Source organism: Pleurodeles waltl, chromosome 3_1 (assembly GCF_031143425.1).
Source record: "Pleurodeles waltl isolate 20211129_DDA chromosome 3_1, aPleWal1.hap1.20221129, whole genome shotgun sequence".
NCBI classification, from domain to species: Eukaryota; Metazoa; Chordata; class Amphibia; order Caudata; family Salamandridae; genus Pleurodeles; species Pleurodeles waltl.
The window spans coordinates 1,581,889,254-1,581,911,314 of NC_090440.1; the positions used below are offsets into that span (position 1 = coordinate 1,581,889,254).

At 44.6% G+C, this 22,061-nt stretch overlaps 1 protein-coding gene across 1 annotated transcript in view; it reads left to right on the forward strand.

Annotated features, from left to right (window-relative positions):
• The first annotated feature begins 12,283 nt into the window (after nucleotides 1–12,283).
• LOC138283603 (cilia- and flagella-associated protein 251-like) overlaps nucleotides 12,284–22,061 on the forward strand; it is a 31,752-nt gene continuing 21,974 nt past the window's right edge. The window contains exons 1-2 of the mRNA XM_069221542.1: nucleotides 12,284–12,429; nucleotides 19,737–19,938. Coding sequence (XP_069077643.1) covers nucleotides 12,284–12,429; nucleotides 19,737–19,938 — 348 coding nt within the window. The remainder of the gene's footprint in view (nucleotides 12,430–19,736; nucleotides 19,939–22,061) is intronic.

The following is a 22,061-nucleotide window of genomic DNA, read 5'->3' on the forward strand; positions in this document are numbered from 1 at the left end:
TTGGATGACTCCAAACTTTCAATAGACAAAAGTACATTCTCTCTCCATAAAGAAAATACATTGCCAGAGTTATTTTGACATTTTTACAGTATATGCACTATGATCTGTTTAGTACATGTTCTCACAGCAGGCATATTAACCCTGTGCGCTCCAAGCTTCCTTTAGACAAACCTACTTTTCCTCTTCAGAAAGAATGTAAATTCCCAGAGTTATTTTGACATTTTGACATTAAATGCATATTGTGATTTACCTTGCACACGTTCTTGCAGCAGGCGCATTAACCCTCAGCTCTACCTTATGATGACTCCAAGCTTCCACTAGACAAAAACACGTTCTCTCTCCAGAAAGAACATAATTGCCATAGTTACATTGAGATTTTTACATCAAATGCACTATGATCTGCTTAGTACACGTTCTTTGCAGCAGGCATATTAACCCTGTGCGCTACCTGATGATGACTCCAAGCTTCCACTAGACAAAAGTATGTTCTTTCTCCAGAAAGAACATAAATCGTCAGAGTTATTTTGAAATTTTCACATTATATGCACTATGATTTGCTTAGTATATGTTCCTTGCAGCAGGTATATTTACCTTGTGTGCAACCTTATGATGACTTCAAGCTTCCTTTTGACAAATCTATGTTTTCTCTCCAGAAAGAACCTAAATCTCCAGAGTTATTTTGACATTTTTACATTATATGCACTATAGTTTGCTTAGTATATGTTCTTTGCAGCAGGCATATTTACCTTGTGCACAACCTTATGATGACTTCAAGCTTCCGTTAGACAAAACTATGTTTTCTCTCCAGAAAGAATATAAATCGCTGAAGGTAGCTTGTGATTTTTACATTACATGCACTTTGAGATTTGCCTAGCACACGTTCTTTGCAGCAGGCACATTAACCCTCTACGCTAGCTTTTAATGAGTCCAAGCTTCCACTAGACAAAAGTAACTTCTCTTTCCAGAGAGAACATTAATCACCAGAGTTATTTTTACATTTATACATTAAATGCACTTTGTGATCTGCCTAGTACCTGTTCTTTGCAGCAGGCACATTAACCTTGTGCGCTATCTTATCATGAGTCCAAACCTCCACTAGACAAAGTATGTTCTCTTTCCAGAAGGAACATTCATCTCCAGAGTTCTTTTGACATTTTTACATTATATACACAATTATCTGCTTAGTAAACAATCTTCCCTGCAGGCATATTAACCATGTGCACTACCTTATAATGACGTCAAGCTTCCACAAGAGAAAAATATGTTCTCTTTTCATAAATAACATAAATCACAAGAGTTATTTTGATATTTGTACATTACATGCACTTTGTGATTTACCTAGTAGATGGTCTTTGCAGCAGATACGTTAACCCTCTGTGGTAGCCTATGAGGACTCCGAGCTTCCACTAGACAAAAAAACATGTTCTCTGCAGAAAGAACATAAATCGCCAGAGGTATTTTGAAATTTTTATCTTATTTGCACTATGATCTGCTTAGTACACTGTAGTGGGTTCTTGTAATCCCTTAGGATTGTGGGTATAAATGATACCGATTACACCATGGATTGTTGTACGTGCTCTTTTATTTCTTTGTAATGGTGAACATGTAAGTATAAGGTTGGTGAGATATGGTTTCTCTCTCCAGATAATATCCTGGGTCTTTCTTTAGTCTTTGTCACAGGGAATATGGTATTTTCTTCTTTCAGGTCTTCTTCGTCATGATATGGCGGGCGTCAAGATGATACTGGATCTCTCCATCCCAGGATAGTGGTGGTCGTTCCCAAAGAAAAGGAAAAGAACAGGTGAGTGTGTGTCTGTGGGGACTATCTATTATAGGGGGGGTTAGTAGGCGTGTGTGCGAGGGTAGGAGGGTGCCAGGTGTGAGAGGGTCAGGCTTCTTCAGTGTACCGCAATCTCCCCAGTGCTGTCTTTACTGTAGGGCAATTTTCTTTCTTTTGGGGAAGAGTGGTTAAGTTCACCACTCTCTCTCTTTGTGCAGTTAAAGGTATGTGTGAACTATGGAAAAGGTCTCTTTTCCCCAACCCCTTCTCCCCGATCCCTCCACTGCGTTTCCTTCTCACTCCCGCCACCCAACCACCAGGATATGTAATTAATCCGGAGGCACGCTCGTACCTGTGCTAACCACGCCCCTCCAGGGACGTGGCAGCGCTGATCGTGTCTCCCGTAGTTCTCTGTGTGTGCCTCTAGGTTCCCTTTGTGGCTTTCTCGAACAGCGAGATTCCCACGTCGTACCTCCGACTCCTCCCATCTTCTCTCCTTCTGCTCTGCTCCGTTTCTGTCCTCAGCCTCCTTACTCCTGGCGGTCTCCGGCTCTGTTCCTCCTCCTTCTTATGCCTCTAGCGCGCGCCTCCTCTCTTGCTCTCCGTCTTCTTTACTCTCGGCCTCCTTAACCCGGATATCCGGGTTGGGAAGCACTTCCAGGTTTCCGATTCCCGAGACGGCGACCCCGGGGCACTTCCTAGCCAGCTCAGGGGTGTGGCTCTGAACCACGGCGGTGATCGCCCGGTTACACATCCCTCCCCACGAATGGGGCTGTTCCAGACTCAGAGCCATCGGATAACGGGATAAGTAGTCAGCATGACCCATCAATTCCCCAGGAAGGTGGCACACCTGAAAGGTAAAAGGTTGCAGTTCCATGAACCACCTCAATATTCAGACGTTGGTATCTTTATGTCGTGACAGCCACGTAAAACAAACGTGCGTCCCAGAAGGTAGTACTGAAGGCTTTCTTTGGCCCACTTGATGGCCAAACATTCCCTTTCAATAACGGGGTAGCGTTGATCCGGGGGTAGCAACTTAAGACTGATGAAAACTATCGGATGCGTCGTAGCCCCCGCTCCCTTTTGAGATGAAACTGCTCCCAGACCTACGTCCGAGGCGTCAGTTTGTAAATGGAAGGGACGATGGAAAGCAGGACAACACAAGATTGGTTCGGTTGAGAGACACTTTTGTAGAGACACATAACTTTGGAGTTGGGATAGGATCAATCTCTCTATTTTAGTGGGCTGACCCTTTTTTAAGAGGTCAGTCAAGGGAGCGGCAAGGGTTGAATAATGGGGGATGAATCTCCTGTAGTATCCCACCAAACCCAAAAAGGATCGTACTTCTTTTTTTGTGGTAAGCGGGGGAACGTGAGTAATGGCTTTCACTTTGTTCATTTGGGGCTTAATTATGCTATCTCCTATGCGATATCCCAGATAGGAGATCTCGGTATAAGCAAGGCAACTTTTAGCAGGGTTAGCAGTTAGGCCGGCATGGTGTAAAACCGAAAAGATGTTATTCAAGTGACTCAAGTGGTCTTCCCAGGTTTCGCTGTATATTACAATATCGTCCAAATATGCGGCTGCATATCTGGAGTATTGCCACAACAGAGTATCCATAAGACGTTGAAACGTGGCTGGGGCACCATGTAATCCAAAAGGTAGGACGTTAAAGTGGTACAGCCCCGAGGATGTGGAGAATGCTGTTTTTTCTTTACCTGCCATTGCTAACAGGATTTGCCAGTAGCCCTTTGTGAGATCAAGGCTAGACATGTATTTGGCTTTTCCCAGTCTTTCTATTAGCTCATCTACCCTGGGAAGGGGATAGGTGTCAAATTGGGAAATAGAGTTGACTTGTCTAAAGTCAATGCAGAAACGGACCGACCCATCAGGTTTGGGACCAGTACCACGGAGGAGCACCAAGGGCTATTAGAGGGTTCTATAATCCCCATGCGTGTATCTCTTCCTCTACCAAGATCTTCCGTGCTTCTGGTATACGATAGGGTCGTAGACGAATTACCTTTCCTGGTAGTGTTTTAATGTGGTGTTGTTCTATTGTAGTCATCCTGGGTTGGATAGAGAATAATTTATCATGACAGGAGAGGAGTTGTGTTAATTGGTCCTGTTGTCTAGGTGAGAGGTATGAATACTTCAGGGGTTATTCCGAATTAGAACATTGTTCGGTAGGACACCCCCCAATGTCGAGTTCTTTTACTGTATTAACTAGACACCCAGCTGCCGGTACTCCTGTAGGAGAAGGGGGTTCTTCCCATTTTTTAAAGAGATTTATATGAAAGACCTGGGTTCTTTTTGGATTTTCTGACAGCTCAATGGTATAGGTAACAGGAGTTATGGCTCCTAAGACCTTACAGGGTCCTTGACATCGGCCTAGTAACTTATTTTCGGAGCTGGGTAAAAGGACAAGAACTATTTCTCCCCTACTCAAAGTGCGCATTTGAGCGTTCCTGTCATAGTACTGCTTTTGTTTGGTTTAGGCCCTCTCTAGGTTTTCCCTTACGTCTTCCCATACCGATCGAAGTTGGGATTTTAGGTCGCTGGCATATTCTAAAAGATTTTTCTCTCCTCCTTCCTCCTCTTCCCACATTTCAGCTGACATATCTAACAGGGTTCAGGGTTGTCGCCCAAAGACTAATTAAAACGGACTATGCCCGGTAGAGGTTTGTTCATGGGTCCTAATCGCATAGAGAACTAGGGGTAATTTTCTATCCAAGTCTTTACCAGAATATGATACTGTTTTTTTTTAAAGAGTTTTTGGGGTGCAGTTGTACCTTTCTACTAAACCCTTGGTTTGCGGATGATATACTGCGGTTCTTAGATGCTTAATATCTAGAAGTTGGCAGATCTGTGACATTAAGGTTGACATAAACTGTGTCCCTTGATCAGTTAGGATTTCTTTAGGAAAGCCTACTCAGGAAAAGAAACCGATCATGGTGGTGGCTACGCTCTTTGTATTAATACTAGTGAGGGGAATGGCCTCGGGATACCTAGTGGCATAGTCTACCAAGACTAATATACATCTATAACCCTTTGAAGAAGGTAGGAGGGGTCCTATTAGGTCCATCCCTACTCAGGAAAAGGGCACGTCAATGATAGGTAATGGTTGTAAGGGAGCTCTTTTCCTAGGTCCAGGGCCAATAAACTGACATTTGGGGCATTGTTGGCAAAACCTCCGGATCTGCGAAAATACTCCTGGCCAATAAAATCTTCTTAACAGATACTCTTCATTTTTTTCCCTACCGTAATGACCCCCTCCTGGCTGACTATGAGCTAAATGTAAGACCTGGTGTTGATAAGGCTTGGGTACAAGCAAATGTTTTTTTTTCTGGTTGTTGGGGTTTGTGACCCTATATAACAGGTTCTTATATATGGAAAAAGAGGGTCCCTTGTCTCCAGGGTTTCTAGGTCGGGCGGCTTTCCAGGCATTAAGGAGGGTGGGATCTTCCCTTTGGCAGGAGCGAAAAGGAGGGAGACTAGTGAAAGAGGTGACTCGTGTAATTACCCTGGCCGGTTTAATGTCTTTAGAGGCATATAGGGCCTGATTACAACTTTGGAGGAGGTGCTAATCCGTCCCAAATATGACGGATATACTACCAGCCGTATTACGAGTTCCATAGGATATAATGGACTCGTAATACGGCTGGTGGTATACCCGTCACATTTGGGACGGTTTAACACCTTCCTCCAAAGTTGTAATCAGGCCCATAGTCTTTTAGTTTCCCTTTTCTCGTTCTTGCTCGGTTTATATCGTGTTGTAGTAGGAGGTATGAATTCAGTATCAAAAGGGGCTTCTTTCCACCAGGGATCGCTTTCTTCGGTTTTCCGGGTACTGTCTGTAGGAAGTTGGCTCTGTATGTGCTATTTCAAAGTAAGGAATAGCATGCACAGAGTCCAAGGGTTCCCCTTAGAGGTAAAATAGTGGTAAAAAGAGATAATACTAATGCTCTATTTTGTGGTAGTGTGGTCGAGCAGTAGGCTTATCCAAGGAGTAGTGTTAAGCATTTGTTGTACATACACATAGACAATAAATGAGGTACACACACTCAGAGACAAATCCAGCCAATAGGTTTTGTATAGAAAAATATCTTTTCTTAGTTTATTTTAAGAACCACAGGTTCAAATTTAACATGTAATATCTTGTTTGAAAGGTATTGCAGGTAAGTACATTAGGAACTTTGAATCATTTCTATTGCATGTATACTTTTCAAGTTATTCACAAATAGCTATTTCAAAAGTGGACACAGTGCAATTTTCACAGTTCCTGGGGGAGGTAAGTTTTTGTTAGTTTTACCAGGTAAGTAAGGCACTTACAGGGTTCAGTTCTTGGTCCAAGGTAGCCCACCGTTGGGGGTTCAGAGCAACCCCAAAGTTACCACACCAGCAGCTCAGGGCCGGTCAGGTGCAGAGTTCAAAGGGGTGCCCAAAACGCATAGGCTGCAATGGAGAGAAGGGGGGTGCCCCGGTTCCAGTCTGCCTGCAGGTAAGTACCCGCGTCTTCGGAGGGCAGACCAGGGGGGTTTTGTAGGGCACCGGGGGGGACACAAGCCCACACAGAAATTTCACCCTCAGCGGCGCGGGGGCGGCCGGGTGCAGTGTTAGAACAAGCGTCGGGTTCGCAATGGAAGTCAATGAGAGATCACGGGATCTCTTCAGCGCGGCAGGCAGGCAAGGGGGGGCTTCCTCGGGGAAACCTCCACTTGGGCAAGGGAGAGGGACTCCTGGGGGTCACTTCTGCAGTGAAAGTCCGGTCCTTCAGGTCCTGGGGGCTGCGGGTGCAGGGTCTTTTCCAGGCGTCGGGACTTAGGTTTCAGAGAGTCACGGTCAGGGGAAGCCTCGGGATTCCCTCTGCAGGCGGCGCTGTGGGGGCTCAGGGGGGACAGGTTTTGGTACTCACAGTCGGAGAGTAGTCCGGGGGTCCTCCCTGAGGTGTTGGTTCTCCACCAGCCGAGTCGGGGTCGCCGGGTGCAGTGTTGCAAGTCTCACGCTTCTGGCGGGGAGATTGCAGGGTTCTTTAAAGCTGCTCCTTTGGATAAAGTTGCAGTCTTTTTGGAGCAGGTCCGCTGTCCTCGGGAGTTTCTTGTCGTCGTCGAAGTAGGGCAGTCCTCAGAGGATTCAGAGGTCGCTGGTCCCTTTGGAAGGCGTCGCTGGAGCAGAGTTCTTTGGAAGGCAGGAGACAGGCCGGTGAGTTTCTGGAGCCAAGGCAGTTGTTGTCTTCTGGTCTTCCTCTGCAGGGGTTTTCAGCTAGGCAGTCCTTCTTCTTGTTGTTGCAGGAATCTAAATCTTTAGGTTCAGGGGAGCCCTTAAATACTAAATTTAAGGGCGTGTTTAGGTCTGGGGGGTTAGTAGCCAATGGCTACTAGCCCTGAGGGTGAGTACACCCTCTTTGTGCCTCCTCCCAAGGGGAGGGGGTCACATCCCTAATCCTATTGGGGGAATCCTCCATCTGCAAGATGGAGGATTTCTAAAAGTTAGAGTCACCTCAGCTCAGGACACCTTAGGGGCTGTCCTGACTGGCCAGTGACTCCTCCTTGTTATTCTCATTATTTTCTCCGGCCTTGCCGCCAAAAGTGGGGGCCGGGGCCGGAGGGGGCGGGCAACTCCACTAGCTGGAGTGTCCTGCGGTGCTGTGACAAAGGGGTGAGCCTTTGAGGCTCACCGCCAGGTGTTACAGCTCCTGCCTGGGGGAGGTGTTAGCATCTCCACCCAGTGCAGGCTTTGTTACTGGCCTCAGAGTGACAAAGGCACTCTCCCCATGGGGCCAGCAACATGTCTCTAGTGTGGCAGGCTGCTGGAACCAGTCAGCCTACACAGATAGTCGGTTAAGTTTCAGGGGGCACCTCTAAGGTGCCCTCTGGGGTGTATTTTGCAATAAAATGTACACTGGCATCAGTGGGCATTTATTGTGCTGAGAAGTTTGATACCAAACTTCCCAGTTTTCAGTGTAGCCATTATGGTGCTGTGGAGTTCGTGTTTGACAAACTCCCAGACCATATACTCTTATGGCTACCCTGCACTTACAATGTCTAAGGTTTTGTTTAGACACTGTAGGGGTACCATGCTCATGCACTGGTACCCTCACCTATGGTATAGTGCACCCTGCCTTAGGGCTGTAAGGCCTGCTAGAGGGGTGACTGACCTATACTTGCATAGGCAGTGAGAGGCTGGCATGGCACCCTGAGGGGAGTGCCATGTCGACTTACTCGTTTTGTTCTCACTAGCACACACAAGCTGGCAAGCAGTGTGTCTGTGCTGAGTGAGAGGTCTCCAGGGTGGCATAAGACATGCTGCAGCCCTTAGAGACCTTCCTTGGCATCAGGGCCCTTGGTACTAGCAGTACCAGTTACAAGGGACTTATCTGGATGCCAGGGTCTGCCAATTGTGGATACAAAAGTACAGGTTAGGGAAAGAACACTGGTGCTGGGGCCTGGTTACCAGGCCTCAGCACACTTTCAATTGTAAACATAGCATCAGCAAAGGCAAAAAGTCAGGGGGCAACCATGCCAAGGAGGCATTTCCTTACACTGTCTAAAAGGGCAGCAAAGTGGATATAATCGGTTCCAATTATAGTCTCTTCTACTAGGCGGTCTACCACTCCCATTCTAACCTTTGATCCTCTTCCTCCCATGTAAGTGAGACCCAGGTCATGGGATATTCCCTGGACTCTCCATGAATACAGCAGATAGCTACTACGACCCCTGGAATGAGGTCATTTTTATTGATCAGGTTGATTCGAATAACCAATTGGCTACAACCAGAATCAATTAGCGCTAGTTTTTTTTAGTCCATTGATCACAACTCCTTTTTGTACTGCTTGTCTTCGTTCCCTATATAATATACCCACCCTCGGGTAATGCCTATCTCCATGGGTTCAGGTTTGTTTTTCTTATGGGGACATACACGGGCAATTTGTCCCCATTCTCCGCAACTATAACATTGGGGTTGTTGTAGGGAAGGTCTCTCCACCATCCGGGTTTTTACGGTATCTTCGGGTGCTCTTCTTCCCATGGAGGGGAACTGACCAATGATCGAACGTGGTGGTGTAGGGGTCACGTGATGTGGTGTGGTTTTAAATTCCATGGAACGATGATAGGCACATGCTAACTCAATAGTGGTGGAAGTATCTGGATTAGGATGTTGTTTAATCCAGTTGCGGGTGAAGGCGGGTAGGGCTTCCAGGTATTGTTCCAACAATATGGCTTCTATAATGTCCTCACGATTAGTTCCTATGGGTCCCAACCACTTTAGACCCAGATCTTTTATTCGGAAATACAAAGCTCTGGGATTTTCTGAAGGGCCCGATTTAGCCTTCTTGAATCGGAGTCGGTAGTGTTCTGTGTCGAATCCTACCCGTTCTAATATACTTTTCTTGATATCCTGATAGGGTGTTGTACCTCCAGGGTTCACAGCCTGGTAAGCCGCCTGGAGTGTACCTGTTATTAGAGGGGCTATGTATTGTCCACACCGATCCAGGGGCCAGGTAGCTGAGGTAGCGACCCTTTCAAAGTTTGTAAAAAAGGCCTCCGGGTCTTCGCCTTCCTGGTATATTTGTAACACTGAGCTTGGTACGTTGGGGTGAACCCTGGTAGCAGCAATGGTATCCGTTAATGTTTTTAAGGTGTTCTCATGGACCAACTGATTGTTGGCTATAATGGTCGCCTGACTTTGTAAAGCACTTTGTAGGGCTTCCCGTTCTGTTTTAGCTTCTTTCTGTTGTTCTTCCTACACAACCTGGCGGTGTCTTTGTCCCTCAGCCAATTGTTGCATCATGTCCGCTATGGTAGGAGTGTCCTCCATTTTGGGATGTGCTTGTCCTTAAAATCCCACTTCTGACACCACTGTAGTGGGTTCTTGTTATCCCTTAGGATTGTGGGTATAAATTATACCGATTACACCATGGATTGTCGTATGTGCTCTTTTATTTCTTTATAATGGTGAACGTGTAAGTATAAGGTTGGTGAGATATGGTTTCTCTCTTCAGGTAATATCCTGGGTCTTTCTTTAGTTTTTGTCACAGGGAATATGGTCTTTTCTTCTTTCAGGTCTTCTTCGTCATGATATGGCGGCCATCAAGATGATGCTGGATCTCTCCGTCCCAGGATAGTGGTGGTCGTTCCCAAAGAAAAGGAAAAGAACAGGTGAGTGTGTGTCTGTGGGGACTATTTATTATAAGGGGGGTTAGTAGGTGGGTGTGCGAGTGTAGGGGGGGTACAGGGTGTGGGAGGGTCATGCTTCTTCAGTGTACCACAATCTCCCCAGTGCTCAGTCTTTACTGTAGGGCAATTCTCTTTCTTTTGGGGAAGAGTGGTTAAGTTCACCACTCTCTCTCTTTGTGCAGTTAAAGGTATGTGTGAACTATGGAAAAGGTCTCTTTTCCCCAAACCCTTCTCCCCGATCCCTCCCCTGCGTTCTCTTCTCACTCCCGCCGCGCAACCACCGGGATATGTAATCAATCCAGAGGCACGATCGTACCTGTGCTAGCCACGCCCCTCCAGGAACGTGGCGGCGCTGATCATGTCTCCCGTAGTTCTCTGTGAGTGCCTCTAGGTTCCCTTCGCGGCTTTCTCGAACGGCGAGATTCCCTCGTCGTGCCTCCGACTCCTCCCGTCTTCTCTCCTTCTGCTCTGCTCCGTTTCTGTCCTCAGCCTCCTTACTCCTGGCGGTCTCCGCTCTGTTCCTCCTCCTTCTTCTGCCTCGAGCCCGCGCCTCCTCTCTGGCTCTTCGTCTTCTTTACTCTTGGCGTCCTTAACCCGGATATCCGGGTTGGGAAGCACTTCCGGGTTTCCGATTCCCGAGACGTCGCCCCCGGGGCACTTCCTAGCCGGCTCACGGGTGTGGTTCTGAGCCACGGTGGTGATTGCCCGGTTACATACACGTTCTTTGCAGCAGGAATATTAATTTTGTGCATAACCTTATGATGACTCCAATCTTCCTTTAGGCAAAAGTGCATTCACTTTCTATAAAAAAACATACATCTCCAGAGTTATTTTGATATTTTTATATTAAATGCACTTTGTGATTTGCCTAGTACACGTTCTTTGCAGCGGAGACTTTAACCCTCTGAGTTACCTTATGATGACTCAAAACTTCCACTAGACAAAAGTATGTTCTCTCGCAAGAAAGAACATAAATTACCAGGTTTTTTTTTTACAGTTTTGCATTATATACACTTTGTGATTTGCCTAGTACACGTTCTTTGCTGCAGGCATATTAGCCCTGTGTTCTATCTTATGATGACTCTAACCTTTCACTAGACAAATGTACATTCTCTCTCCAGAAACAACATACATTGCCAGAGTTATTATAAACTTTTTACATTTGTATGCACTTTGTGACTTGCCTTGCACACGTTCTTTGCAGCAGGCACATTAATCTTCTGCGCTACCTTGTGATGACTCCAAGATTCCACTAGACAAAAGTATGTTCTTTCTCCATAAAGCACATCAATCGCCAGTTCTTTTGACAATTTTATATTATATGCACTATGATCTGCTCAATACACATTCTTTACAGCAGGCATATTAACCCTGTGTGCTATCTTATGATGACTGCAAGCTTCCACTAGACAAAAGTATGTTCTCTCTCCAGAAAGAACATAAATTGCCAGAGTTATTTTGACATTTTTTTATAACATACACTTTGTGAACTGCACAGTAGACGTTCTTTGCAGCAGGCACATCAACCCTGTGTGCTGCCTTATGATGACTCCAAGCTTCCACTAGACAAAGTATGTTCTGTCTCCAGAAGTAAAATTAATCTCCAGAGTTATTTTGACATAATTACATGATATGCACTATCGACTGCTGCTTACAACACACTCTTCCCAGCAGACATATTAACCCTGTGCGCAACCTTATGATGACTCCAAGCTTCCACTAGACAAAAGTATTTTCTCTTTCCAGAAATAACATAAATCGTCAGAGTTATTTTGATATTTTTACATTATATGCACTTTGTGATTTGCCTAGCACATGTTCTTTGCAGCAGGCACAATAACCGTCTACACTATCTTATGATGACTCGAAGCTTCCACTAGACCAAAGTACATTCTCTCTCCAGAAAAAACAAAATCACCAGAGTTATTTTTACATTTTTGCAATACATTCACTTTGTGATTTGCCTGGAACATGTTCTTTGCAGCAGGCACATTAACCCGCTGCGCTACATTATGATGACTCCAAGCTTCCAGTAGACAAAAGTACCTTTTCTATCCAGAAAGAACATAAATTGCCAGACTTATTTTGACATTTTTGCACTAGGTGCACTCTAAACAGAACAATGTCAGAAATGGAAAATAAACAGATGTAACAGTGAGTTGAAGGGGCGGGGATTGGTTGGACATGTAATATGTAGGCTGCTATAGCTTTAAAACTATGTTGCCTAAGTATTTAGTGCTTTAACATTTGAATGTAGCAGCCGTGTTACTGCATAGCGCTTTAAAGCATTTTTCTGCTTTGAAAATGTTTGTTTTTTGGCCCTCTGGGAATAATGAATTATTTGTTTGAGTGCAATATTACAACTTTACTGAACTCCTTAAGAAATACCTTTGAAATTTTTGCACTGCGGCCGCTTCCAAACCCTTTGCAGGCAGTCAACCCAGCTCGTGAGCTGCAGTTCATGATGAAAGCAGTCAGGTAAGGTGCTGAAATCCTGGCTTTGACGTGTTTTTACTATGATATGCTACTATTCAAGAGTGCATTCCAACTATAATATTATAAAGTTGGAAGCCAGCCCATGGGGTAGTATTCATAGAGCTCCCTAGTTAAAAAATTTGATTTTCTCATTTAGTTTATGTTCCTGCTTTCCATTCTGGGACTTGTAGTTTTATTTTTATGATGGGATACAATATGGAAACCAGCCCTTTTAGTAGTATTCGTAGAGTTGTCCAGCTCCCTAGTTCGATGCATGATTCACTCATTTAGTTTCTGTTTCTGTTTAGCATTTTGGGAATTGTAGTTTTATTTTTGCAACATGATACAAACTGTGAATACAAAGCGGAAACTTGAGTAGATGAACTAGTCATGTTTGAGTCTGTGAAACTTGAGCTGTGTGTGTGTGTGTGTATTTATAAAACTAACCTCAAGGAAAGCTTACAGTTGATTATGCTGTACAATGGTCAATATTTTATAACTAATATTTCAGTTCAAGACTAACAGAGAATCATTAATACCATGTGAGATAGCTCTCCTCAAGTGTGTGAAAAATCATGGGTGTTTTGTTCGACTTCCCCGACTGCAGTAAAGGAACAGTGATCCAGTAACCATGCATTTTTGGAGTACAATTATTTATTCATTGGCCCGCAGGCAATGTCGCACATCGCATGTACCAACTGCCATATAAATATGTTTTGCACCTGGGAGTAGTTTGTATTTTAAATGCCTTGTTTAAAAAATATTCCAGTAGGCCTACTAACCCTTTAGTTATCTGCAGGGACACTGGAATTATGCGGCAGAAGGACCAAAATATGCCGCAAGGTTGATCAATTAATGTGGCAAAAAAAGTCCAGTTATGCATTTACAGTGCCAATAGCTCCAACTCAAGTAAATGCAGGACTTATTTCATTGCAAATGCTTGTTTAGCATGCATCACATTTTTTTCTGAAATGCTTAACTGAAGTTAAGGCATATTGGAACAGGGGTGTGGTAGTATGAACATTTTTTCTTCTTGGGACAGTTTGAGGATGGAGTCTTTGTCATGATAATTGTTCAGTCCAGCAAATATTTGACTCAGAGGGCTGGCATGTAGATGGGAAACTGATATCTTCATTTGACAATAGAGTAAGTGAAGAAAGCAGGACTGTCACAGACTAGAATTGCTCAAGGGAATAGTCCAAAACGCATGTTTTGATTGTCCACAGGAGTCCAACTATTCTCATATTATTTCTACAAATTCCAATCCTCCAGTTCTTCGTTTTCAACTTTCATTCCCCTCTTTTGTATTGCCATGACCCCTTGATTTAATTGCACTCGGTTGCTTTCGCCAACTTTCTCTGTCTGCTCCACTTCCTTGGGTCTAGCAGTGTTCAGTTCAAGTTTATGGTCTGGCTATTCAACCTTGTGTGCAAGGGTGTCGACTATTTAGCTAACCCTCAGAAGCCCTCTTGAGAGCTCCATGGACAGTTTAATATAATCCTATAATGTATAGAGAAGTATTATTCGTAGTTCCCACTGCAGTCTCAGATACTGAATTTTAATTGCACATCCTATGTAAAACCTAGCTTATTTCTTATGGTCATCCCGAAATATGGAAAGTATAAAGAGAAAAGGTACTTTTTGTGACATCAAGTGAAGAGAAAAGGGCTACTGTGCTGCTTTTGTTTTAGAGAAATAGTGAGACAAGTGTCTGGCAGGTAAATCATTTACCACCTTTGTTCTAGAAGATCAATAAAGTACTTGTAAATGCGATGCTATAATCAATTGCAGGCACTTGCAAATATTGATTGAAATCTGTAGTGTTAAGTGTTAAATGAAAGCAGGTTATTATTCAACCTACTCTTCCTAGGTTTGTGTAATGCTTAGCGTTACCGTGCCTGTGCAGGCCAGATCCATGCCCTTAGCAGAATTAAAGGATCAATCCATCTATTCATATAAAGGAAAGAATGGGTGTAGGAGCTTTGCCCCCTGCCAGCAGCGGCTCGTCTCGGGCCGGCCAAACATACATGCGCAGTAGGCTCTATCAAGCCTAGCAACACAGTTGCCAGAGTTGAGAGAGCCTGCACAGGCTCCCAGTCAGCCTGGGAGCACCCTGGCTGGGCACTTCTAGCCAATCCTGGCGCTGCTTTGAGCGGAGTCAGAATTGGCTGCATGGCAGGCTGGGAGCCTGTGCCTGCAGCATCCGGAGGAAGGAGAAGAGCGGCTCACTGCGCGGGAGCAGAGGTACGTTTTTTATTAAATTTAATTTAATTTGATTATTAATTCCTCCTGTGCACCCTGCCAATACATCCCTCCCTCCCCCGTGCACCGCCCCACCCCGCCCCCAGGAATCCCCGCGAGCCGCAACTGATTTTACTTCTGTGGCGCTCGCCATTCGCTAGAAAAAGCTTATATCTGAGTCCTTTACTTGCAATACTGTGCCCCTTTGTGGTAGACCTTAAAGTGCCTGCCTAATATCACCCTAATGTAGCAGAGGCCCTGTCAATAATTTGTATGTACTCCGAGTCACACTGTTACTTGCTACCAACCTTGATTTCTACATGAGCTGCAAGCAAAGGTCGCCCCGATTTTGAATGCTTTGCTGAACTGCACTGTGTACTGAACACATCACCCTCGGCCTATCCCTCAGTACTTATGAAGCACAAACGTCCTTGGGGTGAGTGAAGAAATTCCAAAATAATTCTAACAGACATGGATAAAGACAATGGGCAACACATTAAAGATCTGGTAAACGACCAATACCCCTGGAAGAAATTTCAGGCATGAGTAAACAGAAAGCAATGTCACCCACCCCACAGCAAATGTCAGAGGATATGACTCAAGCCGTTTATGGTTTCGATATGTACCGAATAGGAGCCAGCACGCTGATTTATATTTATTGACCGCAAAAAAGAACAGGAATATGACAAAACGGCAAAATTAAACAATGCTAAATAAAATAAAGCATTAACAAGCATGCTTGTGAAATGTGCGTCGGCAGTACTGCTGAAGGAATTAAAACGAGGAGGTTGTTTTTTTAACTTATTTTGTCCCTCTTTTTTCTGCATACCCTTTGAACCACTTATTGAATCATCCCAAATATTCAAGCAAACATACCCAAACATTATTCACATTTGACGAACACGGGAGTATCCTTGCAATTTGAGAAAGAGTTCAAAAACGTTTTTCAGGGTAATCATGCTGAAAAAGTCTTTAGCCAAAAACATTCTGATTGGTTATTATGCTCATCCTATCTCCCTGGAATCTTTCACCTTGCAAGTATAAGTCATCTGTAAACACGTGGCAATTTAGGGGTTTTATTGTGTCTGGTTTTGTTCTTTTCATGTTAGAAGCCTTACAAGGTCCAATATTACTCCAATTTGCTTGCTTTTCAGACTGGAGGACTCGCCATTCTGCACGAAACACTGGTTCAACAGCTTAGAGGCCAGGAGTTATTCATTTTATGAATTTATATAGCACAGACCGACTTGTGAGGGGTGGATTGCGCATTACATAGCATAAAACAAAGGCAGAATGTATGTGTTTATAGAACTGGGAGATGGAAGATGAGGATATGCTATGTAATTGGTGTTTTATAGCATACAAATCTCCAGTGAGGGTATCTAGGTGCCCTGTAGCAGATTTGTGATGACAGCCCTGTGGCTTTCTCGAAAAGCCAGGTATTCAGCTTCTTGCAAATGTCAAGAAGAGAGGAGGTTGCTGTGATGTGCTGTGGGAGTTTGTTCCAGGCTGAATTATGTCATGTCATTGTCAGAGCACTCAAGTTTTGCACAGGACACTGCGAATCATCTTGTCATTGTCAGAGCACTCAAGTTTTGCGCAGGACACTCATGCCTCAGGCCAAAGGGTTTGCAGTCAGACAAAGAACACTCTCTACAATGAGATAGTTTAATTCCTTTGGCTCACAATTACTTTTGTGGTGGTTCATGGGGCATTGTTGATGGTCTGCATGTGATCACATAAGACGTCAGTTGGAAGGAAGTAGTGGTTTTGTGTCCTGGGAGGCTTTGTTATTCAACCCTTCGATGATTGCTGCAGTGTTTATTCTACATTACGATCCTTAAAAACCCAAAAAGTTAGAATTAGGCCTGACTCTTTTGGTCAAGTGCCTCTGTTCCTCTCTGACATATAAGAAAAACCTGGAACTGTTCCATCCTACTCCTGTGGGCTATTGGGTTCTTCACTCTCGAGTTTTCGTGCAAGCTTGAGTGCCAATTGGTCCAATCTTGCATGCTCCAGTTCCACAGGATCAAGTTTTGATGATCAAATCCACAAGCTCCACTTCTGTTGGCTTGAGTTATATATATTATAATCCAAATGCTAATGCTTTAACAATTCAGTTTCTGCAAACCCATCTTGACAACTCTAGTCCTGAAGCCCCGGCTACGTGTATTGCTTATGCAATAAGGAAATTGCAACATGATACTTTTTTATGCCATAGAGCTTTTTGCTTCTAGAGTTATTGGTACTATCTTCATAAGGACATCTTGCTGTATCCTTTGCATCTACTGAATCAGGCAGGGCCAAGACACGTTGGCGCAATAATAACAGGTGGTCTGTAAAGCCAACATCAAGGAGGCAGAGCATTGCACCTAGAAGAATTAGTTAATTAGAACAGGTCATTTTGCTACAAAACAAAAGTCCCTTTAGTAAGAGGTCAGACTTTTGATGGAGTCACCGTAGATTTGAAACGTAGATTCAAAACTTATTGGAAAGAGGTGAAGAACCAGCATTTTCATCCAGCTCCTGACAAATACTGATGCCCTAGTATTTCTATTACCTCTGCATACTTTAGCTTAAAGGATTGTTGCCCACTGGTTAAGCTGAATACTCAACTACAAACCTTACAGAGTGAGAATGCCCTAACCTCACATCCTGAGAGCTACCTTCTGCTTAGCTTGGCAGTCCCAAGTGTAATGGGAATCTTCTTACCACAAAAAATATCTGATAGCCCTCTTAGCTCAGTTAACCCTTTGACCCATCCATTCAGGCCTGGCCACACCAAAGTTGATTCTAATGTGCTTTTAGTTACTGATAATAATCCAGGCCTGAATACCTATGGGCCTGATTATGATCTTGGCGGATGGAATACTCCATCACAAACGTGACGGATATTCCATCTGTCATATTATGATCTCCATAGAATATAATGGGATCATAATACAGTGGACGGGACATCCGTCACATTTGTGACAGAGTAAACCTCTCTGCCAAGATCATAATCAGGCCCTATGTTTTTTTTTTCATTTTGCTTGACAAAGAAAGCTCTCTGGGCCAGGATCTTGCTATCTGTCAAATTTGTTTTAAATCTGTTCAGCCATTTGCAGTGTAGCTGTTTCTCACTATCCTATAGAAAAATGAATGTTGAAAAAGCATTTTGGGGGGCCCTTTTTTCTTCTCCTCCACGTGATGGATCACCCTGGAACTCTCTACAAAGGAGCTGAGGTGGAAGAACACATTTTGGAAAGCTTTGTGAAGTTTCATCAAACTATGCCAAAGCTATTATCAAAACAAAAAATGCCTTTTCTATGTAAATATGGTCCAAACTACTAAACTAACCTGACCCTTGACCAAAGAGACATGTTCTTTAAAATGTGTCTGGTGTATTGTTCTCCAAAATGTGTCTGGCGTATTTTCACCGCAAATTAAGTATAGCTGGCATATATAGCCTGCCCTACAGCTGGCTCTTTCGCGGGTTCTCCGCATGGGGGAAAAAATACTTGATGGAAATCTGTGAGTGGATGTACAGGAATCGCAACCCTGCCATAGACTTATTTATATAATTTGTATTTTACATTAATCATTTCAATTATTTTTTAGGTCGAGCAAAAGCAGAAGTATACTTCTACTTTGGGCATAAAGCAATTTCATTTGTTGGTTGCAGTGTCCTTTAAAAATCTTTCTCCCTTGTGGTCAGTTCTACCTTTTTCTCCCTCCTTTTCTGTTTCAGAGCAGTGACCAACTACAGTATTGTTCCACTTTGGTTTCTTTATCTTTTGCTGTGACGGACTACTTTTTTACATTTCTTTGGTGTTCCCCTTTCACTGTGCAAGTGTGTGTGTTTTAGGCTGATAGCTGCCTGCATTTTATTGCAGCATTCCATTCCTCCCACCTCCTCCCATGTCGCTGACATTTGTTTTAGCTTTATTCCAGTGCTGTCCTCTACCAGCTCCTAAAAAAAGCTTATTTTACTAAACAAACACCATATGCTGTCACATCGCACCACAGAGAGTCTCTCTCTCTCCAGTGTCCCTCCGTGCCAGCACTCATGACCTCGCACACAGGGCACTGCTTATCTCCTTTATTGAGGCCATACATCTTCTCCAGCTGCTCTGCTAACTTCATTAGAGCTTTGTTGAAATGCGAGGCAAAAATGTTTGTTGTAAACTTGTCTCTCAAAAGTGGCACCAGCGAGCAACCAAGTCTGACTGCAGGAGGTGGCAAACGGATCGGAGCTCAAAAACCATAGGAATAGCAATACCCCTCAAATCAATCAAGTTACGTTTTTAATGTGGCTTAATTCAGAGTATGGGATTATGGAATGAAACTGCACAATTGCGCCCAGTGACTCCTAGTTCACTTTCTCCCCAGTAAACATGTTTTGATGCCTCCTGGGCACAGTGTCCTGCAGAGTGATAGTGGAAAGTTGGCGGCCCTAGTTCCATGTCAGGCGTCAGCACCTTGTTCACTCCCGGTGTTATTTTACTGTTTTTATCTAACCCTTGTAGTTTTGATTTTCCTCATTGTAAATACAGGGCAGCAAGCCACAGAATTCACAGAATAAATTAAGACTGGTTGAGACACCCCAATGGTGCAAAGTCATGTCTATTAACAACACTGTGTGCTCTGAATGACCTGAAAGGAGACAAGCAGAACCATTTAAAAACTAAAGAATAAATAAATGCTAAAGCTGTGTGCTCTGTGTGAAAGATCACCTCCAGTGGCCTTGGCTCTAATGTCCTCATTCATAGCGTCGCAGTAAATCGAGGCAAAAACACCTGGGTAATAACACTGGTGCATAGCATTGGGTCGGCACTTGATTTGTAGTTCTGCCACTTACAAGGGGGGTAAAGTGCAGAAACATTCTCTGAGATCAGTTTACCTGATCACACGGGTGCCCGGGCAATTTTCTTTATGCTGAGCTTGGGGGGACATTGTGAGTGCACAAACCTGGACTGGGCGTGGGTGTGACGGGGAACTAAAACCCGTCCACGTAAATATAGAAATGGGGTCGGGACCAAAGGAAGAGTCCCCTGGGGGACTCTGAAGAGTGATACATCCTGACATAGGGACGTAACAAAGAAACTGGAAGAGGACTCCGAGAAGAGGGAGGAGCACGGGAAGGAGACGCTGGATGTCGAGGAGAGAGAGGAGCACAGGAAGGAGATGCCGGATGCTGAGGAGAGAGAGGAGCACAAGGAGGAGACGCCGAGGACGGAGAGGAGAACGAGGAGTAGCGGCCGACCACGGACTAGGAGAAAGAAGACACCGGTAAGGAGAAGAAGGAGGCAAGCGGAGGACAGGCAAGGAGAGTCAACCAGGAGAAGGGGGAGGACGCGACCGGAGGGAAAGAAGGAGACAACGCACCAGAGTGGGGAGGAGACACAATAAGGAAGTTAGACCGGCAAGCAAGAGGGGGGAAGAATGAAGCAGTGGAGGAGGAAGCAGGAGGAGACCTCGGAAGAACCAGCCCAACGGAGGAACAGCGAGGTCCCCAGAAACAGAACCCGGGCACGTCCCCAGAGGGACGGGGCTATCCCAGGTCATGCCCGATTCCAGGGCTCTGCGTCGTCTCTACCAAAAAGGAGAAAAAGGAGGTGGGGGGAGGAGGAGAACTAAAAGATAGAATAAAAGATTGGATTTGCAGGAATTTAAATGTTTTTTTTTCCACTGGGGAAGCATGCAGATTGGTGTATGATCGGAGACACAGTGCATGCAATCACCTTTGTTATTTATTCTTTTTTTTGACATTCACCTTCCTCACTAAAAATACCCACTCCTTCCCTTCTGATAATTTTTTTTTTATATACACCACTTACCGAACAAACAAACCTACTGGTCATTGGTTCTTTTCTCTTTATTTTTCCCTTCCATTCTGTATTGTACATGTGGCCGAGCGCTGACACTTTCCAGAGGACCGGAACCACCTGAAAGAGGAAAGAGAGAACAAGATAAACCAATAAGTGGTGGACTAACTGAACTAAACTAGAAAGTGCACACTATTATAGAAAACAATAAATCCCCTTTAATTAACACGCATTCATCTTCATTATTAGGCCTGTGCAGTACTAAAACACCTGATACAGACAAGGAACCTCCCTGGAAACCTCTTACAGTGGGGTTCTTCATACCTGCAACTGTAAAACCGAACGCAGGCCCTGTATCCAGTTTTACAATCTCCTCTGAACTCGCAGCAGTGATGGCACAGAGCACTTTGTCGTCCTTCCACCCATACGTGCCAACATTTTAGAAGATGAAAGTGGTATATTTTAAAAACACTAATCGGGAGAATGTATTTAACACATTGACTTCGATTGGAGCTGGAGTCAATTTCACCTGAGTTGATTCTATTGGCATGTGTGCCTGCGCTATAAAACCCCTTAGCACAGAGACAGAGGTCACACTTTCACAAATAAACATGCTGGAAAAACAACACGAGGTTTCTGCTGTGAACAGTCTCCCTCTGCAAGGACTCCACACAGCAGCAGTGGCCTCATTCCGGGGCTGTTTGTACCCTCCTGATGCAGCAAGAGTTAAAAGGATGTCCTTCACCTCTGCACCGTTGGCTGCGAATGTGCGCTGCCTCCCATCACACTCTGGCACTGCCTCCCACCTCACCTTGGCGCTGCATCCCATCACGCCCTGGGGATGCCTCCCACCACACTCTAGCGCTGCCTTCCATCACACTCCGGAACCCACACTGATGCTGCCTCCCATCACACACTGGTGCTGGTACCCACACTGGTGCTGCCTCCCATCACACACTGGAGCTGGGGAGGTTCAGATTTTCAGCAGACTGGCATTTAATGATAAATACATCATACAATTAGAAGGGTGCATTAGATGAGCTTCAGGTGCAGTGGAAATGGAAAGGAATGCAGACTGACAGGGTTACTAAATTAGAGATTTAGTAAAAAAAAAAAAGAACCAGCATTTTTTGAAGACTTTTTGACAGATTGTCAGACAGTGTGTATATAAAAATCTCTGGTGAACTCCGACGGACACCTCACCATACCTGACCAAAAGCACCTGTACCCAACTATTTATCAGAAAATATAGTTATTAGAGGGGTGTGTGACACCCCAAACACCTCCCCCTCTCCCAGCTACATCCTTATCCCTCACGCTCTGATGTTGCAATCTCCCACGCTAGTGCACTGCCTCCCACACTGGCACTGCCTCCCATCACACACTGGCACTGCGTCCTACTCTTGGCACACAGCCACTCCACCTGTGAGGCAGTCCTCCTTCCACATGACCCTCATAGGAAGGCAGACTTAGGAACACTGCACATCACTAACCTAGTCTGCAGGGCGCGCTGTCAAACTCAGCAGGCACTGGATATCCATCTTTACTATTCATATCAATGATCTTCCAGTTACATATTGGTAAAAG